The 23,556-nt window shown below is 37.9% G+C and overlaps 1 protein-coding gene across 3 annotated transcripts in view; it reads left to right on the forward strand.

The window, feature by feature from the left end:
• The window catches only part of NR2C2 (nuclear receptor subfamily 2 group C member 2), a 101,218-nt gene that overhangs the window by 2,653 nt on the left and 75,009 nt on the right, over positions 1-23,556 (forward strand). The window contains exons 1-2 of one of the 3 annotated variants that reach the window (XM_058725889.1): positions 8,596-8,704; positions 11,609-11,692. The exons of 1 other annotated variant lie outside the window; for it this stretch is intronic. In XM_058725889.1, the coding sequence (XP_058581872.1) occupies positions 11,633-11,692 (60 nt within the window). In that variant the 5' untranslated portion in view covers positions 8,596-8,704; positions 11,609-11,632. Of the gene's footprint in view, positions 1-8,595; positions 8,705-11,608; positions 11,693-23,556 lie in introns of those variants that run through there. One more of the 3 variants, XM_058725888.1, reaches the window with a different exon arrangement.

Below are 23,556 nucleotides of genomic sequence, written 5' to 3' on the forward strand. Positions count from 1 at the left end.
GTTTTAAACGGAAGCTAAATACTGTTGTAGTTAACTGTCAACATTTACCAGCTGTCTGACTTTGGATAACTTCCTTCACTTTTTGAGCCTCAGTGTTTTCATCTGGACAGCAATAGAGCCTTCTTTTTAGAATTGGGGATTAAATGAGTTAATATAAATAAAGAACTTAGAAAATTGCCTAGCACATAGTAAATACCGGTAATTGGAGTTGTCATTATGAAGCACTAGCTGTTGGGTAAAGACCTTAGACTAGTTAAGTGATATAAACAGTGAAATTTTTATGCAGTGTGGTATAGGGGCAAAACACTGGGTTAGAATTAGTTTTAGCTCTTTTCCTTTTGGCTGGCACCTGGCATCAAGACCAAAAGTTTATTTAGAAAACAAAGTAGAGGAACTAAATAGTACTAATGAAAGTATGAGGTGCTTTACAATTTACAAATCTCTTTTACAGGCTTTACATTGTTCAAGCCCCACTAGAACCCATGTTATGGTACACCATTTTCCTGCTTCCTATTTTAAGAACTTTCTAAGACTTACTTCTTATCTCTGTATCCCTAGCTCCCTGTGCACTAAACACGGTGGCGTGCTTTCAGCTTCCTTAACGGTGTGGCTTACCTTTACCCCAGGTCGTTTCACATGCTCTTCCCTTCACTTCAGACTTTCACATGCCTGCCCTTTCCTCCACATACCCCCCCATCCTCCAGTTCCCTGCAGATCTCAGCTCAAGCATCACTTCCTCAGGGAAGCCCTCTCTGTTGCCCACTATTTGTCTAGATCAGATTCTATTACTTTACACTGTGTTCTTTTTCCTTGTATCTCACTTTTTAATTACACACTGTTATGATTGATTGATGTCTGTTCCCCTTACCATACTGTAAACTTTGTGACAACAGGCATCATTTTACTCACCTTTATATTCCCAGCACTTAGCAGAGTATCTGGTACTATTTGTTGAGTGAATGAATTGTTGATAACTTTTGATATCACAGATAACTAAGTTGCTGCTCTTAAATGGTGCCTTTTTATATGTGCTTGCTTGGCAATTCAGATAGCAGTGCCAGCAATAAAATGTCTGTTGTGGTATTTGGATGAATTTAGGAATTGGTCCCTCACAGATACGGCACTGCCTAGAGATGTAAATATGGGTAAAATAACCCAGATTAATCCCTTTTTACCCACTTAGGTGTTGATTTGTGTTTATCTTTTTAAAACAAGAAGTTGATAATTTAATAGTTATAAGTTAAATCTCATGAACATTAATGAGCTCATATGAAACTCATTAATAAGTAAATAGCCCAAATATAATGTCATTTCTCTATCACAGGGGATCAGAGAACAGAAAAGAAGACTTTAGTGGGTTTGCAGGGAGTTGAGAGTTGAAGTCTCTGTGGCCATTAATTTTATTTATTTATTTTTTTTTTCAACTTTTTTTTAAATTTATTTTTGGGACAGAGAGAGACAGAGCATGAACGGGGGAGGGGCAGAGAGAGAGGGACACACAGAATCGGAAACAGGCTCCAGGCTCCGAGCCATCAGCCCAGAGCCTGACGCGGGGCTCGAACTCACGGACCGCGAGATCGTGACCTGGCTGAAGTCGGACGCTTAACCGACTGCGCCACCCAGGCACCCCTGGCCATTAATTTTAAATATTTATCTTTCCAAAGAGAAATTGATTCATGCAATGGAATTACTGAAAATCACCCTTTAATTGCTTTACCAAGGTTAAAAGCAGATTTTTATGCAGTATGTGTCAAGCTTCTACTGAAAGGTCTGGTTAATACAACATTTTGTTTATATAATACAGATTTTTAAAATAAAATGTTACAGTAGTTTGAAAACAACAGTAACATTTTTATTTAATACTTTGTTTATTTTTGGATGTTTCTTTTCTAACCTGTTCAAAGATTTTTTTGGTATCACTTGTTCAGCACTCTTGATTCCTTGAACTAATTACTCAGGGTGAGCAAAAAACTGATAGTTTCCTTATTATTTTATATCATTAAATTATTTATTTCCTCAATAGTTGTATTGATGGTGATCTTGAAATTTTGTTTGAACATGCCTTTATAGAAAAAGAAAAACCCTGTGTTAATAACTTATTAGGTTTGAGAATTGTCTCCAAGGAGTCAAGTGACAGTGTAGCACCTGTCTCTGGAACCTTGAGTGGGTAGCCTCTTAGAGGCTTATACATTCCTCACTTGAAATATGGGGAGGGATGGGGCGCCTGGGTGGCTCAGTCGGTTGAGCGCCAACTTCGCTCAGGTCACGATCTCGCAGTCTGTGAGTTCGAGCCCCGCATCGGGCCCCTGTGCTGACAGCTCAGAGCCCGGAACCTGTTTCAGATTATGTGTCTCCCTCTCTCTGACCCAACCCCATTCATGCTCTGTCTCTCTCTGTCTCAAAAATAAATAAACGTTAAAAAAAATTTTTTTTAAAGAAATATGGGGAGGGAGGAGCCAACACTGAGATTGGGGTCAGGAGTAGGGAGGGGCCAGTTACTATCTAAATGACTTATAGAACGAGGCAGGTGGGCCTTTGTAGAGCAGCCCTCTTTCAAACCATAGCATTGAACCACTGGCCTCATGTATCTAGCTGCCTGAGTGTGACATATTGAGGACTTTCATTTGGGATTTTGTCTTTAAGTTCTCTTACCTATGTGTCAAATTCTTCTTTCGTCCCAAAGCACCTCACAAAGCAGATGTTGGTCAGTCCCCTTTAATCAATGCCACTTAGGGAAATCGGTGAAGGAATCCATATTAGAGTTTATCAAGCCCAGTCTCACACCTTGATGCAAAACTCCCCAGCCAGAGTTAGTTCATCCCTTTTTACTTCGTTGCTGGTTATGAGGAGCTTAAATAATGTTGACTTTTCCCCTCCCTGTATGAATACCATCTCTAACCCGATAGACACATTCATGCTATCACTCATTGTAAAAAATATGTTCTTTATTTGTTATAGTTTGACCTGCCTTCAACATAACATGCCCAGAGGCCAAGATTCATTTTGTAATTCCCTCCCATCCTGCCATTCCCTCTCCACGTCCCTTGTCACAGTGCTGCCACCTGCTTCCCATGCTCTCTTCAGTGCCCTGAGTGCTAGAGATTTTTAAGCAGCAGGAGCTCTGTTGCCAAAAGGCAGGCCTGCCTGGGACCAACTCACCTAGTATATATAGCTACAATGATGAGGGAGAGTGTATGCATACAGAGGGTCAAAGCCCAGATCAAGGCACTGGCATGGGGGCATTGTTAGGGGGACAATATGAACAGATTCATGTCCCTCGCATCTGGGAGTCTTAGAGTAGAAGGGTGGGAGGGGAGTTGTTTAAGATGTGAAAGGAATAGACTAGCTCAGACACTCAACTGTCCTTTCTGATTTTAACTGCTACACTCCAGGTAGTTAGTCTATAATGATGAAAGCGAACCTCAGGGACAAAGTGTGATTTTTAGGGACGATAAAAATTACTTCCTCCACTATGATAAGAAGCCTTCATGAGAAGTCTTTATAGGTAAAACCTTTCATTTCTTAATTATCGACAGTAACCAAAGATTCTAATTCCTGGAAATGTTAATATTGTTGTAGAGAGATTTCATTCCAAGTGTTAAAAAAGATAGCTTTCTCTCCTGTTTGGACTAGTAGTCAGAGGTATGAGAGGGTTGAAAATGAAAAATCGCCTCAAACTTGAAGCCTTCATGGTTTCACTGGGAACCACCTTATTTATATCTTACCTGGCTGCCCACACATGCAGCCTCAAGAAACTCCAATAGCTGCCTGCCTCTAGGTGGCTGAGAAAGATACACAACAGAGATTGGATGGCTTTTGGGAAGTTATACAATGCCAGCAGGCTTCATGGTACATTTGCCCAGTAGTATTTATTGAACAGTGAATCTGATTATTATTTGCAAAACATTTCAGAAATGCCATTTGTACTATCTTCGTTCTTTTTCTCTCCCCGTTCTCCATTGCTTCTGCAGTAATGCATCTTTTTACTAGGTTGGTTAAGTGAATGGCCTGGAATTACTCTTTTTTTTAACTTTTTTTTTTTTTTTAACATTTATTCATTTTTGAGAGTGAGAGAGACAGAGCATGAGTGGGGGAGAGGGAGACACAGAATCTGAAGCAGGCTCCAGGCTCTGAGCTGTCAGCACAGGGCCCGACACGGGGCTTGAACTCACAGACTGTGAGACCATGACCTGAGCTGAAGCCAGACGCTTAACCAACTGAGCCACCCAGACACCCCAATAGCCTGGAATTATTTAAAAAATCACCTTTCACCGTGGTTAAAAGCACATATTCTAAAGTATGTCAGCCCCTGGCTGAGAAGACTGGCAATTAGAATATATTTGTTGACTTATTCGATACAATACAGATTTTTAAAACTTTAAATTTATAATACATGTTTCTTTTCTGAGGAGGGAAAAGAGTCAATTTTTAAAAATAAGTATCAGATTACTAATTGGATGGGACTAGATCAGAAATTTCTGTGAGCAATACTGAACATAAATTACATATTTTGGAATTAGTGGTTGTGTAAATGAGTTATTAAGTGGTCTAGCTTATGTTCCCTTAGATAATAAACTAGTCTCCTGTCACTTTTTAAAATTCCTTTCTCTCGACTTCTGTTTTCTGGGAAACTACTTTGAAGGGCACTGTGGTATAGAAAGAATGTTGTGATTTTAGAGACAGACAGGCCTGAGTTAGAATCCTAGGTCTGTCTCTTACTAACCAGATGACTTGAAACAAGTTGATTAAAATTCTGAGTCTTTTTTTGTCAGTATTGGTGGAGCTCATACTTAGAAGGTGTGTTAAAGATTAAATGATGCCTAGTTTGATGTAAGACACGGTAGATGCTCAGGAAATCTATCCTGCTTTCCTTCCATTCATCCATCCATCCATATTTCATGCTAATAGAAATGAAGAGAGTCTGTGTCACCCTTACACTTGGGCCCTTGGTAAGGGAGGCAATCACCCATTAGGGTACATGTTTTTTAGGGGAAGTCTCCATATAGAAGATTGTAGTGCTGCTCCCATAGAATAGGAACTGCATGTAGGTTAGAGTCACTACTCTTCCCCACTATTCATTCACTCCTCTCCTCATCTCCCCAGGCCCATCACACACACACTATTGCTGCCCCTTTGTTATAGTCCAGACCTGTAATATGGAAGAAATAGGTTTCCTGTGGAGGGTGGGAAATCATCTGACCCCAAAGCTAAATAATCTTTGAGTCTAAATAATGTCAGGGTTTCTGATAAAAAGATGTATATCTGAACCCGAGACATCTCTGTGAGCATCTTTTCTGTTGATGAACATTTATATTATGCTCAATTTGCCACTTGATTTCTATTTCCTGATTGTAAGGCTTGATCTAGGATTTCAGGTCTTCAGATATATATTTCTTATTTTTTAGTTCTCAGGCAATCCAGATTCTTCAATTTTTATTTTCCCATGAGTATAAAAAGACTTCTGACAATCACAGCATAATAAACTTAAACTGAGTACCTTGTACCTATCAAGAAGTTCTAGGGGCACCTGGGTTGCTCAGTTGGTTAAGCGTCTGACTCTTGATTTCTGCTCAGGTCATGATCTCATGGTTCATGAGTTCTAGGTCCATATCAGACTCTGCGCCGACAGCGTGGAGCCTGCTTGGGATTCTCTCTCTTTCCCTCTCTCTCTTTCCTCCTCCATGTGTGTTTGCACACTCTTGCTCTCTCTCTTTCTCAAAATAAATAAACTTAAAAAAAAAGTTCTATACCCAGAAGTATTTTGCAAATAGTTATTAGCTTGTTTTTAAATATTTGTGAGATTTATCCTAATTCAGGCCTTTCATTTTGCCCAGTTGTATAATTTAACAGAATAAATTACAAATGCTACGTGAGCATATTTTATTTGTGTGTATACATTACATATTTATACACATTTCATGTGGATCTTATGTCAAAATGAAAGAGCTGTTCCTAGTTATATATTGCATTATACAATTTGAATTTTTGCTTTCAAGTTTCTTTGAGAAAGTAAAAGCATCACCATCTCCTTATAGCAACGGTAGCTACCATGTATTGCATGTTTACTGTATGCCAGCCTCAGTGTTAGGCTCTTGACATACATGTGTAAGATCTAATCTTCAGTCTTCCCAATAACCTCATGCAGTAGGGTATCAGAGAGATCAGCTTAGTGTCAGAGCCTCAAAAACCTGGTATATTTGCTTCAGTGGGAAAATACCAAGACTAGATATTTTGAATGTTATATAATTATGGGCCATGCAGTACATAAATACGGATGGTATAAATCAGTTGATTGTAATGGGGAAGGCAACTCACTCATTCCTGTCAGTGAGGACAATTTCCTTGTCCCAGGACTTGTTTATTGTTATTTGAGACACTCCTAAGCCTTCCCCTGTGGGGAGCATAGCTGGTCTATCCTGGTGACTGGCTGACTTGGGGATTCAGGTGTTCCCAGTCAGAGACCAGCTTTCACTACTCTGGGGTCTGTAGCCCTGCTTGACTAAAGAAATCCTGGTTGCAAAATTTGGTCAGCTGTACGCTTTTTGTGAGCCTAGAATAGTTGATTCAAAGTCACTGTTGGGTTCTTTGCTTTTTTATTGTTAAAAGTTATATTGATCTACTTGTATTTGAAAAGATTTATGTTGTAAAACCTAACATCACATAAGACCAACCAATAATAGTTTTACTTCATCATTCTGGGGTCTGTATCAATTTTTATATATTGTGCCCTGTTGTCATTTATGTGCTATACAAGAAAAACTCTGTAGTTCAAGTTAAGTTTAAGAGACTCTACCTTCATCCCTGGCCTTGCTGCCACCACTTTCTAACTTCCCTTCCATGTACAGCCTCTCCTTTTCCATCATCTCTCCACACTGTTGCTCAAAGGTTTTTCGGTTGTTTTTTTTGTTTGTTTTTGTTCTTTCGAAAATCCAGATGTGATCAGTTCATTTCTCTGACAAACCTCTGGTAGTTCTCTGTTGTCTGCAGTGTCAGCCTTTCGCCTCCCCTGATCTCTCCAGCAGTTTCCCACCAGATTGCCTGCTGTTCCTTGAATATGCCATTCTCCTTCATACCTGCCAGTTTGTATGAGCCGTCCCTTCTGCTTAGAACTCTCCCCCTGTCACCCCATTCTTTCCTTGCTAAATTTCCATTCTTCACTCAAGACCCAGTTTAACTAGCTCCTTCTCCTTTAAAACTGTCATTGGCTCCCATAGGCAGAGGGAGATGCTTTTTCCTTTGGACATCCATTGTAGCATTTAAATTGCAGAGCTATTACAGTTTCCTGCTTAAGTTCTTCGGGGGCAAGGACTGCTCCTCCTCCTCCTCTTCCTCTTTTTCTTCTTATTCTTCTTATTGTTCTTATTATTAATCTTCAGCAATTATTCCATTGCCAGTTCAGAGCAGTTGCTTTCAAAGGTTGATGGTCTTGCATTTGATTAATTTAAAACCAACATAGAAAAATTTACTGTAGTAGCTTTTTTTTTTTTTTTTACTAGAGATACTTGCTCTTATAGCTCTTTTGGCAACTAATCAGATTCTTTTTTCAGAAGCATTATTGTGCATGTGGGCAATCTTCAAGGGTTAGGGACTTGAGCGGGTTGGGCTCCACCCTTTGTAGACCTCAGGTTCCTGTACAAAGAGCTACTTTAATGTTTTGTCCGCAGTGGTTATTGCAGTGCCTGGAGTATAGTAACCACTCAATAAGTGTTACTAACTATGAGTATTACCATGTTTACTGTGCGCTGCACCAGCCAAGAAGGTTGTTGATACTTTGATTTGTGGTATCAAAACAATAAATTGTTCTTTTTTTTTCCAGATCAAATGCAAATTTATATTGTGCTAGTGAGTATGGTTTTTCAAACTACATGTAGACACAACTGACTGTTTTCCTGGAGCTTCTCATTCTAGGGAGACACCCCTAATTGATGACCCTTGCCCAGTACCCTTTCCAAAACTCTCTACCCTTCCTTCTCACTGTGATCTTTCTGTCTCTAGGACTGCCTATGGCTGAGGTAGCAGTGAGAAAAGCTCTCAGGTGAGAGTCTTACCCCCTGATATTATCTGGGGTACACCTGATTTAATGTTTTCTCTCACTTCTTGACATTGCCTGAGGATTTTGTTTTACTTCTTAACATTGTGATATCCTGGAGAAAGAAACCTCTGTATCTTTCTTACTTATATGTGAGGATAGGCTATAGTTTGTTACAACATATTTTCAAAAATGATGAAATAGAAAATATTTTTCTGAAATAACCTTTTCACTTACCTGTTCTTAGTGAATTTAAATTTTTATTGAAAGCCCTTGCGGGGCGCCTGGGTGGCTCAGTCGGTTAAGCGGCCGACTTCGGCTCAGGTCATGATCTTGCGGTCCATGAGTTCGAGCCCCGCGTCGGGCTCTGTGCTGACAGCTCAGAGCCTGGAGCCTGTTTCAGATTCTGTGTCTCCCTCTCTCTGACCCTCCCCCATTCATGCTCTCTCTCTGTCTCAAAAATAAATAAACGTTAAAAAAAAATTTTTTTTTTAAAGAAAGCCCTTGCTTTTCATAGTTTCTCTTTCATTTTCTCTCTCCCACTCTTTGTCTCTGCTTGTTTTTCCAGAAGGTGCACTTTCGTCCTTGTTCATTTTTAAGCAGCTTGGAAAGCTGCTGTTTGATGATGCCTGACATTGTTTTGGAGGAAGAAAACCAACAGTGAGATCAAGAATTGTAAGAATTCCAAATGTGTAAAGAAAGGTTGCTGCTCTGGTTTTGAGTGCTTGAGATGATCTAGGAAGTTGATGTGTGGGAGAAGACGGCAAGATCGGGGACACTTGCCCTAACAGAGCAAGACTTCTCAGAAAGCTGCAGTAATAAGATAATGGTAGTGGCATGTGGAGAAAGATAGTAGAACAGTAGTGGAACAGAATGGAGAACTTAGAATTATAGCCACATGTATAGGGTAGCCTGAGATATGGCAGAGGTGGCATTACAGATTAGTAGGGAAAAAGATTGTTCAAAAATGGTGCTGGAAAATTGACTATCCTCACAGGAAGAAAATTAATTGGATCCTTCTCACCAAGCTCAAGAATCCATTTCATGTAGATTGAGGACTTATATGTGAGGGACAGAGACAAAACTCCTAAACATTTATAAGAAATACATAAAGTTATACTTATGACCCTAGGGTAGGACAGGATTTTCATAAATAAAACATAAAAGTACAACCTGTAAAATAAATATTGATAAATTCAACCTTATTAAATTTAGGAACTTGCTTTCATCAAAAGACAGCATAAAGAAAGTAAACAAACATGCCACAGGGTAGGAGATGTTTAGTTTAATATTTAGAATATCCAGAATATTTACTTTTTCTAAGCTAAACAGGTTAACTGCTACTTCTCTATGACCTAATATCTATAATCACTGGTCATTAGCAGTATCTTGGGACAGCTCCCTCTCCCCCAGCCTTATCTGAGACTAATTGGTCCTGCAAATTTAATGTTAAAGTTGAGTCATTACAGAAAGTTTTCTGAGTTACAAAGTCTCCATCAGGCAGTCATCTATAAAATCTACTTCAGCTCAAAACTTAAAGGATCAAGCTACCTCTTTTAGGGAAACCCAAAAGAAAGTTACATCTTTCTAGTATTTTTTATTTCTATACTGCTCAATAATATTTCCCTAACAATATTTCTGTAATATTCAAATTCATATGTTTCTTGTATCAAACTGCATCAATAACAGCAACAGAAATTCTAACAATCCTAAAAGTGATTAAATTAATAGTTACATCTGCATGTTTGGATTTTATTTCTTAATATAAAATACCTATTGGTTATTTATCCATTTGATTCCTTAGAGAGTTCTTATTTACTGTTTTGAGAAGAAAGATTAGAACTCTAGACTTTTCACATGCAATAATTGTGGGGTTTTGTTTTTGTTTTTGTTTTTGAGAAGGAGAGAGAGCCCGCAAGCAGGGCAGGGGCAAAGAGAGAGGAGGGGGACAGAGGATCTAAAAACAGGCTCTAGGATCTACACTGACAGGAAACAGCCCGATGAAGGGCTCAACTTAGGAACCTGAGATCATGACCTGAGCAGAAGTCAAAAGCTTAAACCTCTTGAGCCACCCAGGTGCCCCAATAATTGTGTTTTTAATAATAGTCAGTAGATTTTCTGGTACCCGTGAAGTGATGCATTTTTCTTCCTTTCCTGTTATATGGAACCAAACAATAACTGGGAAAAAAGACCAGAGTGTTCTTCTGAATCACTGACACTGGTGACCTGGTATCATTGTAGCAGGTGGTACAGTATGTGCTCTCACAGGATTTTGACTCTTTGGAGGCAGGGGCCAGTTCTTTTATGTTTGTCAGTCACAGTTTCATGCCTCCATTTCTTTCTCATTGCCATTTTGGCAATAAAATAATCTGAAAGAGAATTAATGATAATAGATGTGGGTATTTAATAGTAGATAGAATAATATGGAAAGTTACCAGAGAGTAAAAAAGTTTCAAAGAGATCAGTGCTTGAAATACTTTAGTTAAGAACTACTGGAAAGTGTTTTATAAAATTGCATTGTCCAGTTTATGATTGAGGGAGGGCCAAGCAAATGGACTGTGTATGCATTTGTGTATATAACACACTTCATGTGGTTCTATATAGTTTTTATATGTATTGCTGGAAATAAATTATATAAAAATTACACAAGAGCTTTTTTTCTCCTATTCACTATGAGACCTGTGCATTCAATAATAAAGTCTTTCTGATTTGTCCAGGAATTAGATCCAAAGTGGATCTCTTTATCCTGAATTCTTGTGGGAGACTTATTGAAATGGGGTTTAGGGACTATTTAGGGGAGCTGTGTCTTTAGACCTAAAGACCTAAAGACACCAGGTGGGGGGAGGGGGTGGGAACTGTTTCATTAATAGTGCTTTGCATTCAAGTGATCCTGACCCAGGAGACCAGCACATTTTTTGGTCTATAGATGCTTTTCCTCAACTTTTACAAATGAGGGCACTATTTTTTCTATTAATAAAAAGCTGAAATATCTCATTTTCTAATTTAATGAGGACTTTAAAACATAAATTGATGTATTTATGGGTACCATGTTATTAGCCCACTTTAGTAATGTAGTCTCCTTACTTCTTTGTTAGTGCTGGTGTTTGCCTTTCAACCTGTGAGGTGTGTTAGCACCTGGGCAGGGTTTTGCTCCTCACATTGCCACTGGTAACAGAAGTATAGTTGATGATAGCAATCTAGTGCTCTGTATCTAAGGTTGATCTCACACCTTTCTCAGATAGCCACCTTCTTTTTCAGCATAATGTGACTGGGAGCTATCCAAAAAGGTGTGATTCCCACCTCCCTGAGAGGTGAACCAAGCTGTTACAACCCAAGGGTCTTGATAATTCCAGGGGAAGTCTTGTTTCCAAATTGAAATGTTTCTGCTAATTGATTTTGGTACCTGTAATTGAAGAAGCTGGTGCAGCATATCCAGATATGCTTAGCCTAGTAACTGTGTCTTCTAAAGAGGGTAGAATCTGCACAAGACACTACCAAAGATGAGTTTTGATTTCTGATATTTTTCAAGTAGCCTGGTTTCTCCCCACCTGATAGAAGTTGCTGCATCTTTCCAAACAGGTTCTCTAATGATCTTGCTTCACCATGGCTACAAATATGGAGGGGCTGGTTCAGCACAGAGTGGGGACCCAGCAGGTGGCTGAGGTGAGTGACAGGGGCTAGCACAATAGCTGGCACCCTTGCTTTTGAAAGGAAAAGTACATCCGTGTCCTCTGTTGTTTGAAAACCGTCCCAATGAAGTCAGCATGAAGTCCAAATCCAAAGCAGGATGCTGCCATGGAAGAAAAAAAAGACGACAATAACATTTACTCCTAACATTTCTTTACATGAGGAGGGTGGCCTAGCTGCATACAATAAGGTGACTTTTAAAAAGTTTACCTTAAGGGGTGCCTGGGTGACTCAGTTAAGTGTCCATCTCTTGATTGTGGCTTAGATCATGATCTCGCGGTTTGTGAATTCAAGCCCTGTGTCAGGCTCTGCACTGACAGTGCAGAGCCTGCTTGGGATTCTCTCTCTCTGCCCTTCCCCTGCTTGTGCTGTCTCTCTCTTTCTCTCTCAAAATAAATGAATACACTTAAAAAAAAAAAAAAAAAGCTTACCTTAAACCAGAAACAAAAAGAATCCAGTAGTTAATCAAACTTGTGAGATTATAGTTTTAACTCCAAGCCTCTGTCTTAGTTTCTTGCATACTTGATACTTTGTTAATACTGTGATATTGTAGAAAGCCCAGTTCAGTGCAATTTGCAGTCATTATTGACCAACTACCACGTGCTAGGGATTTGGAGAAGTGCTGAGAAATCTGGAGGTAAATGAGCCATTGGTCCTCCTATAGCGGTCTCAGAGCCTAGTGAAGGAGTAATTGAAAATCAGGGTGAGAAGTGTAACTCCATGTGAGGAAGGTGATCCTGGAGGGGGTGTTGAATAACATGTAAACATTTATCAGACCCAAAGAAGTGGGATGAAGAACTCTGCAGCTGATACTGAGGAGGGCATCCTAAGTCAGAAACCTGTATCACGTCAGGACAGTGACATGAAATAGCTGGTATGTTCGGGCAACTTGAGGTGTAAAGGAGAAAAGTTGGGCCAAATCTTTTCACTCTGGACCAGGCCTATGCAAGGGCTTTAGTCCATGCAACAACTGTTTAAAGTTAGTATGATCATTATTCCCATTTCATAGGTAAGGAAACCAAGGCTCAACGACAGAAGCAATTGGCCAAGGCTACACTGATCTAGTTCTATTTCACTTCTTCCAGAGTTCCTTCAGTAAATCATGCATTATACTGTAACCAGGAACTATTAGAAGGATTCAGATTTGTACTTTTGAACCAATATTCATATCTCTAAGGCAAAAATACAAATTTACCAAACAATGAGCATTTAAAGAAAGAATTTAAAAAGATAAAAAGTAAGTACACACATTCCAGTTTAAACCAATAAAAATGGTGAGCAGATTTTCTAAATTTTGGATCAACCATTAACTTTAAGGGCCATATTCCCCCAGTAAATAATGATTAATATTCACTGAAGATGAAAACAGATTTCATAAATTTTTTAATATTATATTTTTGAAAGGGTATTAGAGCTGTGGAAGTATTAGGTTTAAAATGCCTGTGTTTATTTGTTGCTTTAGTTTATAGTAGGAATAATTAGCCTGGAAATCATTATATTGGTTTTTCAAATAGTTAGGGTTATTTTGCATTTGATACAGTTTCCAGCTGTTTTTGGAGACTGATGTATGGATTACTAGGAGAATCATTAATTCTTCAGGGGAAGAGATTAGTATAGGAATTTACAGTAGTAATCTATAGTAACCAATAGTGTATGTGATCAAAAACTTTGCTAGCTAAAATTTTCTGTCAGATACCTTATTTCCTTAAGGAAATGGAATTTCATATATTAGTGCAACTATTATTTCCCATGGCAAAAAAAGTGCATTTTTAGGACACTTCCAAAATAATAGAAGGCATTCTTCCTTTGGAGCACAAAAGCAATCTTATTTAAAATATTCCCTAGATTTCTTTGCAGTTAGTTTAGTGGATAAGTATGTGTATTTTGTTCTTTGAAATTTTGAGCTTAATAACTTTAAACTACATATAATAACTATCTATAATATTAGATGTTCTAAAACAGTAAGAGAGCCTACAGTTCCATCATTTCAGTACTAAGTAGTAATTGAGTGGGAGTGAAGTATCTAAATTGAGTTATTAACAGTCACTTTTGGATAGTTGTTTATACGATCAGTAGACAATGAGGGAGCACACCCCTTCTCTGCCTGTGGGCCCGAGAGGGCACACAGGTGAATAAATAAGCGGGGGTTGTCTACTTACAAGGGCCCTGTGTCATGGGGGTCAGGCATGAGACAGGCCATGCTAGAGGAGTACATAGGAAAGGACAGGCTTTCCATAGTAGGAAAGAGGATCTGCAGGGACCAGACAGACTGGGATTTAAATTCAGGCCTTTCCATTTGGTCTCTGGGTGACTGCCTTGTTCCTCAGTTTCCTCAAATAGAAAATGGGAATAATAATAACCTGTCTATCTCATGGGATTGTTGTGAGAAGTCATTGAAATAAAAACGTATAAAGAGCTTTAGTAGGTGCCATGCTTTTGCTCCGTAAATGCAATACAGCAACATTGTCAGTCATGTAAATGATTCTGTCAAGTCCGTAGATCACCTTTTTCTCTATAGACCAGATAAGTCACAAATACCAAGGTTAACTACGAAAGTTGGAGAATACAAAGTAACAACTTGATGGCTTATAATGTTCTCAAATTTACTCAGTTATTCAGAGAGACAGTTTAATATAGTTGTCAAGACTGTAGACTCTAGAGTCAGATGGCTAGATTTGAATCCTGACCCTGCCACGTGCAGACTCTGTGACTTCTGTGTCTTTTGGAATTGTCTATGAAGAATTAGTTTTGATTCTTTTTTAAATGTCTGGTAGAACTCAGCAATGAAGCTCTCTGGACTTGGGCTTTTCTTTGCAGGTAGTTTTTTGGTTACTAGTTCAGTCTTTTTCACTTACTATAGGTCTATTCATACTGTCTATTTCTGCTCAAGTCCATTTCAATAGTTTGTCTTTTTGAGAATTTGTTCATTTCATCTAAGTTATCTAATATGTTAGCATACAGTTGTTTACAGTATTCCTTTATAATCATTTTTATTTCTGTAAGTTCAGTAGCAATTCTCTTCATTTCTGATTGTAGTAATTTTAATCTTTTTCTTGGTCAGTCTAGCTAAAGATTCATTTGTTGATCTTTTCAAAGAATCACCTTTTGGTTTCATTGATTTTTCTCAATTGTTTATGTATTCTCTGTTTCACTAATTTCCACTCTAAGTAAAACCCTAAAGAGATAACATTTTGCATCCACTAAAATGGATAAGTCAGATAACAAGTGTTGGTGAGGATATGGAATAATTGGAAACCTCCTATATTGCTGGTGGGAATGTAAAATGGTGTAGCCATTTTGGAAAACAGTCTGGCAGTTCCTCAAAAAGTTAAACACACTTACCATATAACTCAGCAATTCCATTCCTAGGTATATAGTTGAACCCCTTGAACAGGGGTTGGGGTGCCAACCACCATACAACTAAAAATCTGTTTATAACTTTGACTCCCCAGAATTTAAACTATAGCCTACTGTTGGCCAGAAGCCTTACCAACAACATGAAAAATTGATTAATATTTTTTATGTTGTATGCGTTATATACTACATTCTTACAGTAGTACCTAGCTTTTTCTTTTTCTCAGTATTTCTAGGCTATGCATTTCATGTGCAAGTTTTTGTGTTTTTTTTTCAAGTTTATTTTTTAAGAGAGAGAGGATGTGAGCAGGGAAGGGGCAGAGAGGGAGGAGAGAGAGAGAATCCCAAGCAGGTTATGCACTGTCAGTGCAAAGCCTGATGCAGGGCTCGAACTCCTGAACTGTGAGGTCATGACCTGAGCCAAGATCAAGAGTCAGATGCTTAACCAACTGAGTGAGCCACCCAGGTGCCTCATGTATGAGTTTTTTAAAATTGTCACAAATCTATAAAAAATTTCCCAAAGAATTTATGGGAAAAAAAATCTGTGCATCAGTGAACCATGTAGTTCAAACCTGTGTTGTTCAAGGGTCAAGTATATACCCAAAAGAAACAAAAACGTATGTCCACACAAAAACTTGTACACAAGCATCTATAGCAACATTATTAAAAATAGCCAAAAGGTAGAAACAGCCAATGTCCACCAACTGACAAATGGTTAACAAAATGTGGTATATACATATAGTAGAATATTAGTCAACCATAAAAAAGGAATGAGATACTGACATATGCTAACGACATGAGTGACCCTTGACAACATTATACTAAGTGAAGAAGCCAGTCACAAAAGACCACATATTGCATTATTCCATTAATATGTCCAGAAACGGGAAGTCTACAGAGATGGAAAGTAGACTTGTGGTTGGTTAGGGCTGCGTTATAGGGGTGATACCTAAAGAGGTTTCTTTCTGAGGTAATAAAATGTTCTAAAATTGACTGTGGTGATAGTTGCATATATCTGCGAATATACTAAAAACCGCTTAATTGTATACTTCACCTGTGTAGATTATTTGGTAGGTGAATTATATCTCAGTAAAACTGTTTTTAAAAAACAGTACATAAGCAACCAGATGCCACTGCCAAAATTAGGAAGTATTTTGCAAGATAAAACCAAAGGGCACCTGGGTGGCTCAGTCAGTTAAGCATCTGACATCGGCTCAGGTCATGATCTCAGGACTCAAGACTTCGAGCCCCACATCGGCCTCTGTGCTGACAGCCCAGAGCCTGGAACCTGCTTCAGATTCTGTGTCCCCCTCTCTTTCTGCCCCTCCCCTTCTCATGCTCTGTCTCTCTCTCTCTCTTCCTCTCAAAAATAAATAAATGCTAAAAAAAAAAATAAATAAATAAAGGAATTTGTGATCGTTTTCACTTATTAATTAGAATTACATACTTTCCAAAATACTAAAGCAGGATTCACATGTATAGTAAACTATGTTTAAAAAAAAATTGTATATATAGTTTGATTCCAGTTTGTAAAGTATTTATACTAAATGTTTATAGCTATATAGCATGTACTATGTAATACCATGTGCCAGGTATTATGCTCAGTTTATCATTTCATTTAATATTTCCATTAACACTACCAGGAAAGTATTATTTTCCCCAATTTAAATAAGAGGAAACTGAGAAATAGACGGATTTCTTTGTCAGGTTTCAAACTCATATGTGAGTGACATCAGAATCCAGGCCTTTAATCACTATCCATTAAGTTCATTTTTTAAAATACCTTAAATGTTGGGGCACCTGGGTGGCTCAGTCGGTTGAGTGACTGACTTCAGCTCAGGTCATGATCTTGCAGTTTGTGAGTTCGAGCCCCACGTCGGGCTCTGTGCTGACGGCTCAGAGCCTGGAGCCTGCCTTGGATTTTGTGTCTCCCTCTCTCTGCCCCTTCCCCGCTCATGCTCTGTCTCTCTCTGTCTCTCAAAAACGAATAAATGTTTAAAAAAAAATTTTTTTTAAATACCTTAAATGTTAATAGTATTTTTAGTTTTCTAGGTTATGGAAAATTGTCTTTATACCCCCATTTTCCAAGTTTTAATTGTAATGCTCTTATTTAAACAATTCAACAAAATTTATGATTTTTTTTCCCATGGTCAGTGTCAGAAGCATGGCAAAATTCAACCTCCTGCAAAATCTGTGTGCTGTGGAGTTGACTATGAAACTTGATAGAGAATTGTAACTATAGCAGTGGGAGATTGAATCATATCTAATAGTAGCATTAGTTTTGCTTTTCATATATGAAATAAATGAATTTTTTTTAAAGATTTCCCTCTATAGCTGGAAATATAAAACACACAGACTCAGTGTTTCTTCATATTGCCTAAATGAAAGAAAGACAGTTTTAAACTATGTTTTGAGTCAGAGAAATTTAGGAGTTAACTTGTTGAAGCACTTTGAGTTACTTACTGGTAGAAAGAGACCATTCATGCACCCAAACTGTAAGTTGAGTGTATGTTTACACAGCGGAAGTGAGGTGGCTTCACAGATCTTGGCAAGGCCTTTTCCTGGGCCCTGGGCTGTCTAAGGGCCTCTCAATCATCAAATGCTCTTCGAATAGGAAGGTCCTGTCACCACTGAGAAAATAGCTAAAATCTTATGATCCCATTACTCTTTTTATCATCAGGGCTTGCATCACCATTGGAGAAAACAGCACATCCGTGCAAGGGGATGTTTAAAAACATAGGGCTCTCCCAGTTCTTGAACAAAGCTCTCTGTATTGGCAGAGCTACATACTCAAGTGGGAAAAAGCAAAGTCATTGCTCAGGTTTCAGGTTTCCAGTGTCCTGAAAAGACCAACTCATTACATTAAATTCTGTTATTCTGCCCTCTTAAAAACTGGACAGTTAAGTTTTAATTTTCTTGTCAAAGTGTAGTACATATACATAGATTTAAAAGTTGACCAGTACTGTGTTTGGTTTGAAATAGGAAACCACAAGCTCCTGAACCATCCCTACCCCCTCCTTATCCCCAAGTCTCCCTCTCTAAATTCATTTTTTTCTGTTATTTAACTCCTTATTTCTAAAAATATCCTTACTCTGGTTTTTTTTTTGTTTGTTTGTTTGTTTTTTAACTCAGTGTTAGACATCGTCCTTTTTTGAGGAAGGAGGGTTTTTTGTTTTTTGGGGGTTTTTTGTAGTAAAATATGAAATTTACCATTATAACCATTTTTGTGTCCAGTTCTGTGACACTAAATTCACATTCACATTATTCTGCAGCTATCACCATCATCCATCTCCAGAACTTTTTCGTCTTCCCAAACTGAAGCTATACCCCTTAAACACTAACTGCCATTCCCTCCTCCCCTCTCCCCCAGCAACCACCATATTCTCTATGAATTTGACTACTCTAGGTACCTCATATAAGTGGAATCATATAATATCTAAGTTTTAATAGGCTTATTTCATTTAGCATAATCTTCTCAAGGCTCATCCATGTTGTGGTATGTATCAGAATTTTCTTCCTTTTGGGGGGTGCCTGACTGAGTCAGTAGAGCATGCCACTCTTAATGTTAGGGTCGTGAGTTCAAGCCCCACCTTGGGTGTGGAGCTTACTTTAAAAAAAAAAAAAAAGAATTATCTTCCTTTTTTTGTTGTTTGTTTGATTTTTTGAGAGCTTGACATGCACCCTACCAGGGGAGGGGCAGAGAGAGAATCTTAAGCAGGCTCCATACACAGGGCAGATCTCATCACGGGGCTCAATCTCACAGCCATTAGATTGTGACCTGAGCTGAAATCAAGGGTCAGACATTTAACCAACTGAGCCACCCCAGCGTCCCTGTTTTCACTCTCTTGGTAGTGTCCTTTGATGCAAAAAGGTTTTTAGTTTTGACAAAGTTCAGTTTATCCATTTTTTTCTTTTGTTACCTGTGCTTTTAGTGTCATATCCATGAAGTAATTGCCAAATCCAGTGTCATGCTTTTCTCCTATATTTTCTTCTACGAGTTTTATAGTTTTTGGCTCTTACCTTTAGGTTTGTAACCCATTTGTCTATGGAATAACAAAAGGGGCCAACTTCATTCTTTTGCATGTGGATATTCAGTTTTCTTGGCACCGTTTGTTGAAAAAACTGTCCTTGCCCCATTGAGTGGTCTTAGCATCCGGCATCCTTTTTGAAAATCATTTGACATATATGCATGGATTTATTTCTGGGCTTTTTTTTTACCATCTTAACCATTTTTAAATATACACAGTAATGTTAAGTTTATTCACATTGTTGTGCAGTGGATCTCCACAGCTTTTTTGTTTTGTAAAACTAAAGCTCTGTATCCACTAAGCAGCAACTCCCCTTCTTCCCCCTCTTCCCAGCCCCTGGCAGCCACCATTCTATGAATTTGACTACTTTTTCTATTTTGTGTAAATGGAATTTTATAGAACTTGTCTTTTTGTGTCTGGCTTAGTTGTAGCATAATATCTTCAAGGTTCTGAGCTCTCTGTTCTGTTCCACTGGTCTGTATGTTTGTTTTTATCCCACTACCACACAGATTTGATTACTTTAGCTTTGTAGTAACTTTTGAAATTAGGAAGTGTGAAACATTGAACATTGTTCTAATTTTTCAAGATTGGTTTAGCTATTTGGGTCCCTTGACATTCCATGTAAAAGTTACGGTGTATTTTTCCATTTCTATAAAAAACATTGTTGGGATTTGAATCCCTAGGGATTACATTGAATCTAGATGGCTTTGGGTAATATTGGCATCTTAAAAATTTGAAATCTTCCAATACATAAACATAGTATGTCTCCCATTTATTTATGTATTTAATTTCTTTCAGCTCTGTTCTGTAGTTTTCAGGAAGTCTTTTACTTCCTTTGGGTAACTTTATTTTTAAGCATTTTGTTATTTTTGGAATTGTTTTCTTAATTTCCTTTTATCATTGTTCTTAGTGTATAGAAATGCAACTGATTACTATGTGTTCTTTTTGTATCCTGCAACTTTGATGAATTGTTCATTAGTTATGCGAGTTTGTGAGAGAGAGAGGGAGAGAGAGAGAGAGGGATATTCAGTTTTCTGTGTGTGTGTGTAATCTTGTATTTATCTTTCTAGCCTAACTGCTCTGGCCAGAATTTCCGATACAGTGTTTAGTAGAAGTGGCAAAAGAGGGCATCCTTATCTTCCTGATCTTAGAGGAAAAGTTTTCAGTGTTTCGTCATAGAATAGGATACTAGTTGTGGTTTTTTTCATGTATGACCTTTATTATGTCAAGATAGTTGTTTTTTTTTTTTTTTTTTTAATGTTTATTCCTTCATTTTGAGAGAGAGAGAGAGAGAGCGAGCGCGCATGAGCAGGGAAGGGGCAGAGAGAAGGAAAGAGAATCCCAAGCAGGCTCCTCATTGTCAGTGCAAAGCCTGGTGCAGAGCTCGATCTCAAGAACGATGAGATCATGACCTGAGCCGGAATTAAGAGTTGGGGATGTTTAACCAACTGAGCAACCTAGGTGCCCCAAGTTAGTTTCTTTCTATTCCTGCTTTGCTAAATGTTTTTATCATGGAGTGTTGAGTTTTGGGAAATAATTTTTCTCTATTAATTGAAATGATCTTGGGGTTTTTTTTTCCCCCCTTTCATTCTGTTAATGTGGTATATTTAACTGATTAATTTTTATGTGTCAAACTATCCTTGCATTCCAGGAATAAATCCCATTTGGTCATGGTATATAATATTTTTAATAAGATGCTGATACCAATTTGCTAGTATTTTGTTGAGGAATTTTGCACTGATATTCATAAGGGATACTGGGCTGTAGTAATGTGTGTCTGACTCAGATGTCAGGTAATGCTAACCTCATAGAATAAATTTGGGAGTGTTCCTTCCTCTTCATTTTTTTTGGAAGAATTTGAGAAGAATTGTCATTAATTCTCCTTTAAATGTTTGCTAGAATTCACCTGGACTGGTCCAGGGCCTTTTTTTTTTTTTTTTTTTTGAGAGAGGTGTTGATTAATGTTTCATTCTTATTATAGATCTATTCAGATTTTCTCTTCTTCATGAGTCATTGTTGATAGGGTTGTATGGCTCTAGAAATTTGCCCATTTCATTCGGGTTGCCCAGTTTGTTGGCATGCACTTATTCATAGTACTCACTTAGAATCCATTTTATTTCTGCAAAATCAGTAGTAATGTTTCCAGCTTTCATTTCTGGTATTAGATATTTTTGATTTACCATTATGGATGAAGAAATTTTAGTTTTCATTTGGCACCTCACATTCCCATCTTTCTTCCCCCCTTAATCTTCTCGTTAAATTGTATTCTCTTTGCATTAATTAATGTTCTATTACCCAATTAGGACACTGGTACACATACTTTTCTTAGTATCTCCAATAAATTCTAAAACCCTGTTTTCTGTACAGTTACATCAGAGGAATTTTCAGTTTCCTTTTTTTTTTTTTTTTTATGAAAACATTCCTTGTAAAGCCCTCTGACCTCTTGCTGTAGTCCTTACTGATTGCTTTTTGAACCTGCTACACAGCTGTTGTCCTTAACTTCTCTCTTATTTTGGATTGTTTCCTTTAATTCATGTTTTTTCCTTTAAAAAAAGGGGGGGGGGGAAGAAAAAATTCTCCAATAGCTTCCTAGGGTGCATCAGAGATGAATTCTTTTTACATCTTACACGATTGACTCTTGAATAACATGGATTTGAACTGCTCAGTTCTACTTATCTGTGCATTTTTTTTTTTTTTTTTTTTTAGTAAACACAGTACTGTAAATGTATTTTCTCTTCCTTGTGATTTTTTTTTTTTACTTTTAAAATTTTTATTTTATTTTATTTTATTTTATTTTATTTTATTTTATTTTATTTTAAGATTTTAAGTAATCTCTACACCCAGTGTAGGGATCAAACTCATAACCCTGAGATTAAAAGTAACATGCTCTTTGAACTGAGCCAGCCGGGTGCCCCCTGCCTTATGATTTTGTTGTTGTTGTTGCACATATAGCATACAAAGTATGTACTAATCAACTGTTTATGTTATCAGGGTGGTTTTGGGTCAGCTGTAGGCTTTTAGTAGTTAAGTTTCAGGAAAGTCAAAATTATACGTGGATTTCCAACTGTGTGGGGAGTTGACACCCCTAACTCCTACATTGTTCAAGGGCCAACTGTATATCTAAACATGTCTTTATTTACCCCCACATGCTTGATGGATAGTTTGACTAGGAATAGAAATCAGAGTTTTTAGAAAATAATTTTACCTCAGATTTTGAAGCATCCCTTTATTGTCTTCCAGCTTTCAGGGTTGGTTTTAAGAAGGCTATATGTATTTTTGATCCTTACTGGTGACCTTCTATTTCCCCCTCCTTTTCTCTCTCACTATTTCTTTTTTTTTCATTCTCTCTTGATTTTACACTCCCCTCCACCCCTGTTAAGATTTTTTTCATCCCTGTCATTCTGAAATTTCACATTACCTCTTAATGTACTTATTCTTTCATATGTTATACTGGTACTCAGAAAGTCCTTTCAGTCTAGGAAATTATTTTATACCAGTTCTCTTTCATTCTTTGTTTTTTTTTTTTTAATGTTTATTTATTTTTGAGAGAGAGAGTGAGAGAATGAGCAGGGGAGGGGCTGAGAGAGAGGGAGACACAGAATCCGAAGCAGGCTCCAGGCTCTGAGCTGTCAGCATAGAGCCCAACACGGGGCTTGAACTCATGAACTATGAGATCATGACCTGAGCTGAATGAAGTCAGATGCTTAACCACCTGAGCCACCCAGGCGCCCCGTCCTTTGTTATTTTTCTAGTCTCTTTCCAGAACTAATTAATTGGAATTTGGATCTCTTAAACTAACCTTTTCATTTACTCATCTTTTCTCCTATTTCCAACTCTGTCTACTTTGTCTGTTTTCAGGGATATTTCCTGATTTAGATCTGTCTTCACAGGGGCACCTGGGTAGCTCAGTCGGTTAAGTGTCCAACTTCAGCTCAGGTCATGATCTCACAGTTTGTGGGTTTGAGTCCCACGTAGGGGTCTATGCTGACAGCTCAGAGCCTGGAGCCTGCTTCGGATTCTGTGTCTCCCTCTCTCTCTGCTGTTCCCGCACTCATGCTCGGTCTCTCCGAAATGGATAAATGTTAAAAAAATTTTTTTAGATCTGTCTTCAGCCCTTACCAGTTGCTTGAGCATATCATTTAATCTTGCTATGCCAGTTTTTCCACTTGTCAGATGGGGTTAATGTTTATACTTGAGAGGATTACTGGGAGACTTAAATGTGTTAATGCATATAAAGCATGGCCCAGAGCAAGTAGTACAGTTGTGGCAAATAGTAAATACCCCGGCTCCTGCTGCTGTTGTATTGTTTCTTCAACTCTTTTTTTCATTTTTGCTGTCTTATTTTTAATTTTAGGAACTTCTCCCCTCTTTTATAGCAACTTGTTCTTTCATAATTGAAATTATGCTGTTTGTTTTGAGGATCAGTACTCAGACATTTCAATTTGTACACAGTTCTTA

The sequence above is a fragment of the Neofelis nebulosa genome, chromosome 4 (genome assembly GCF_028018385.1).
Source record: "Neofelis nebulosa isolate mNeoNeb1 chromosome 4, mNeoNeb1.pri, whole genome shotgun sequence".
Taxonomy (NCBI): Eukaryota; Metazoa; Chordata; class Mammalia; order Carnivora; family Felidae; genus Neofelis; species Neofelis nebulosa.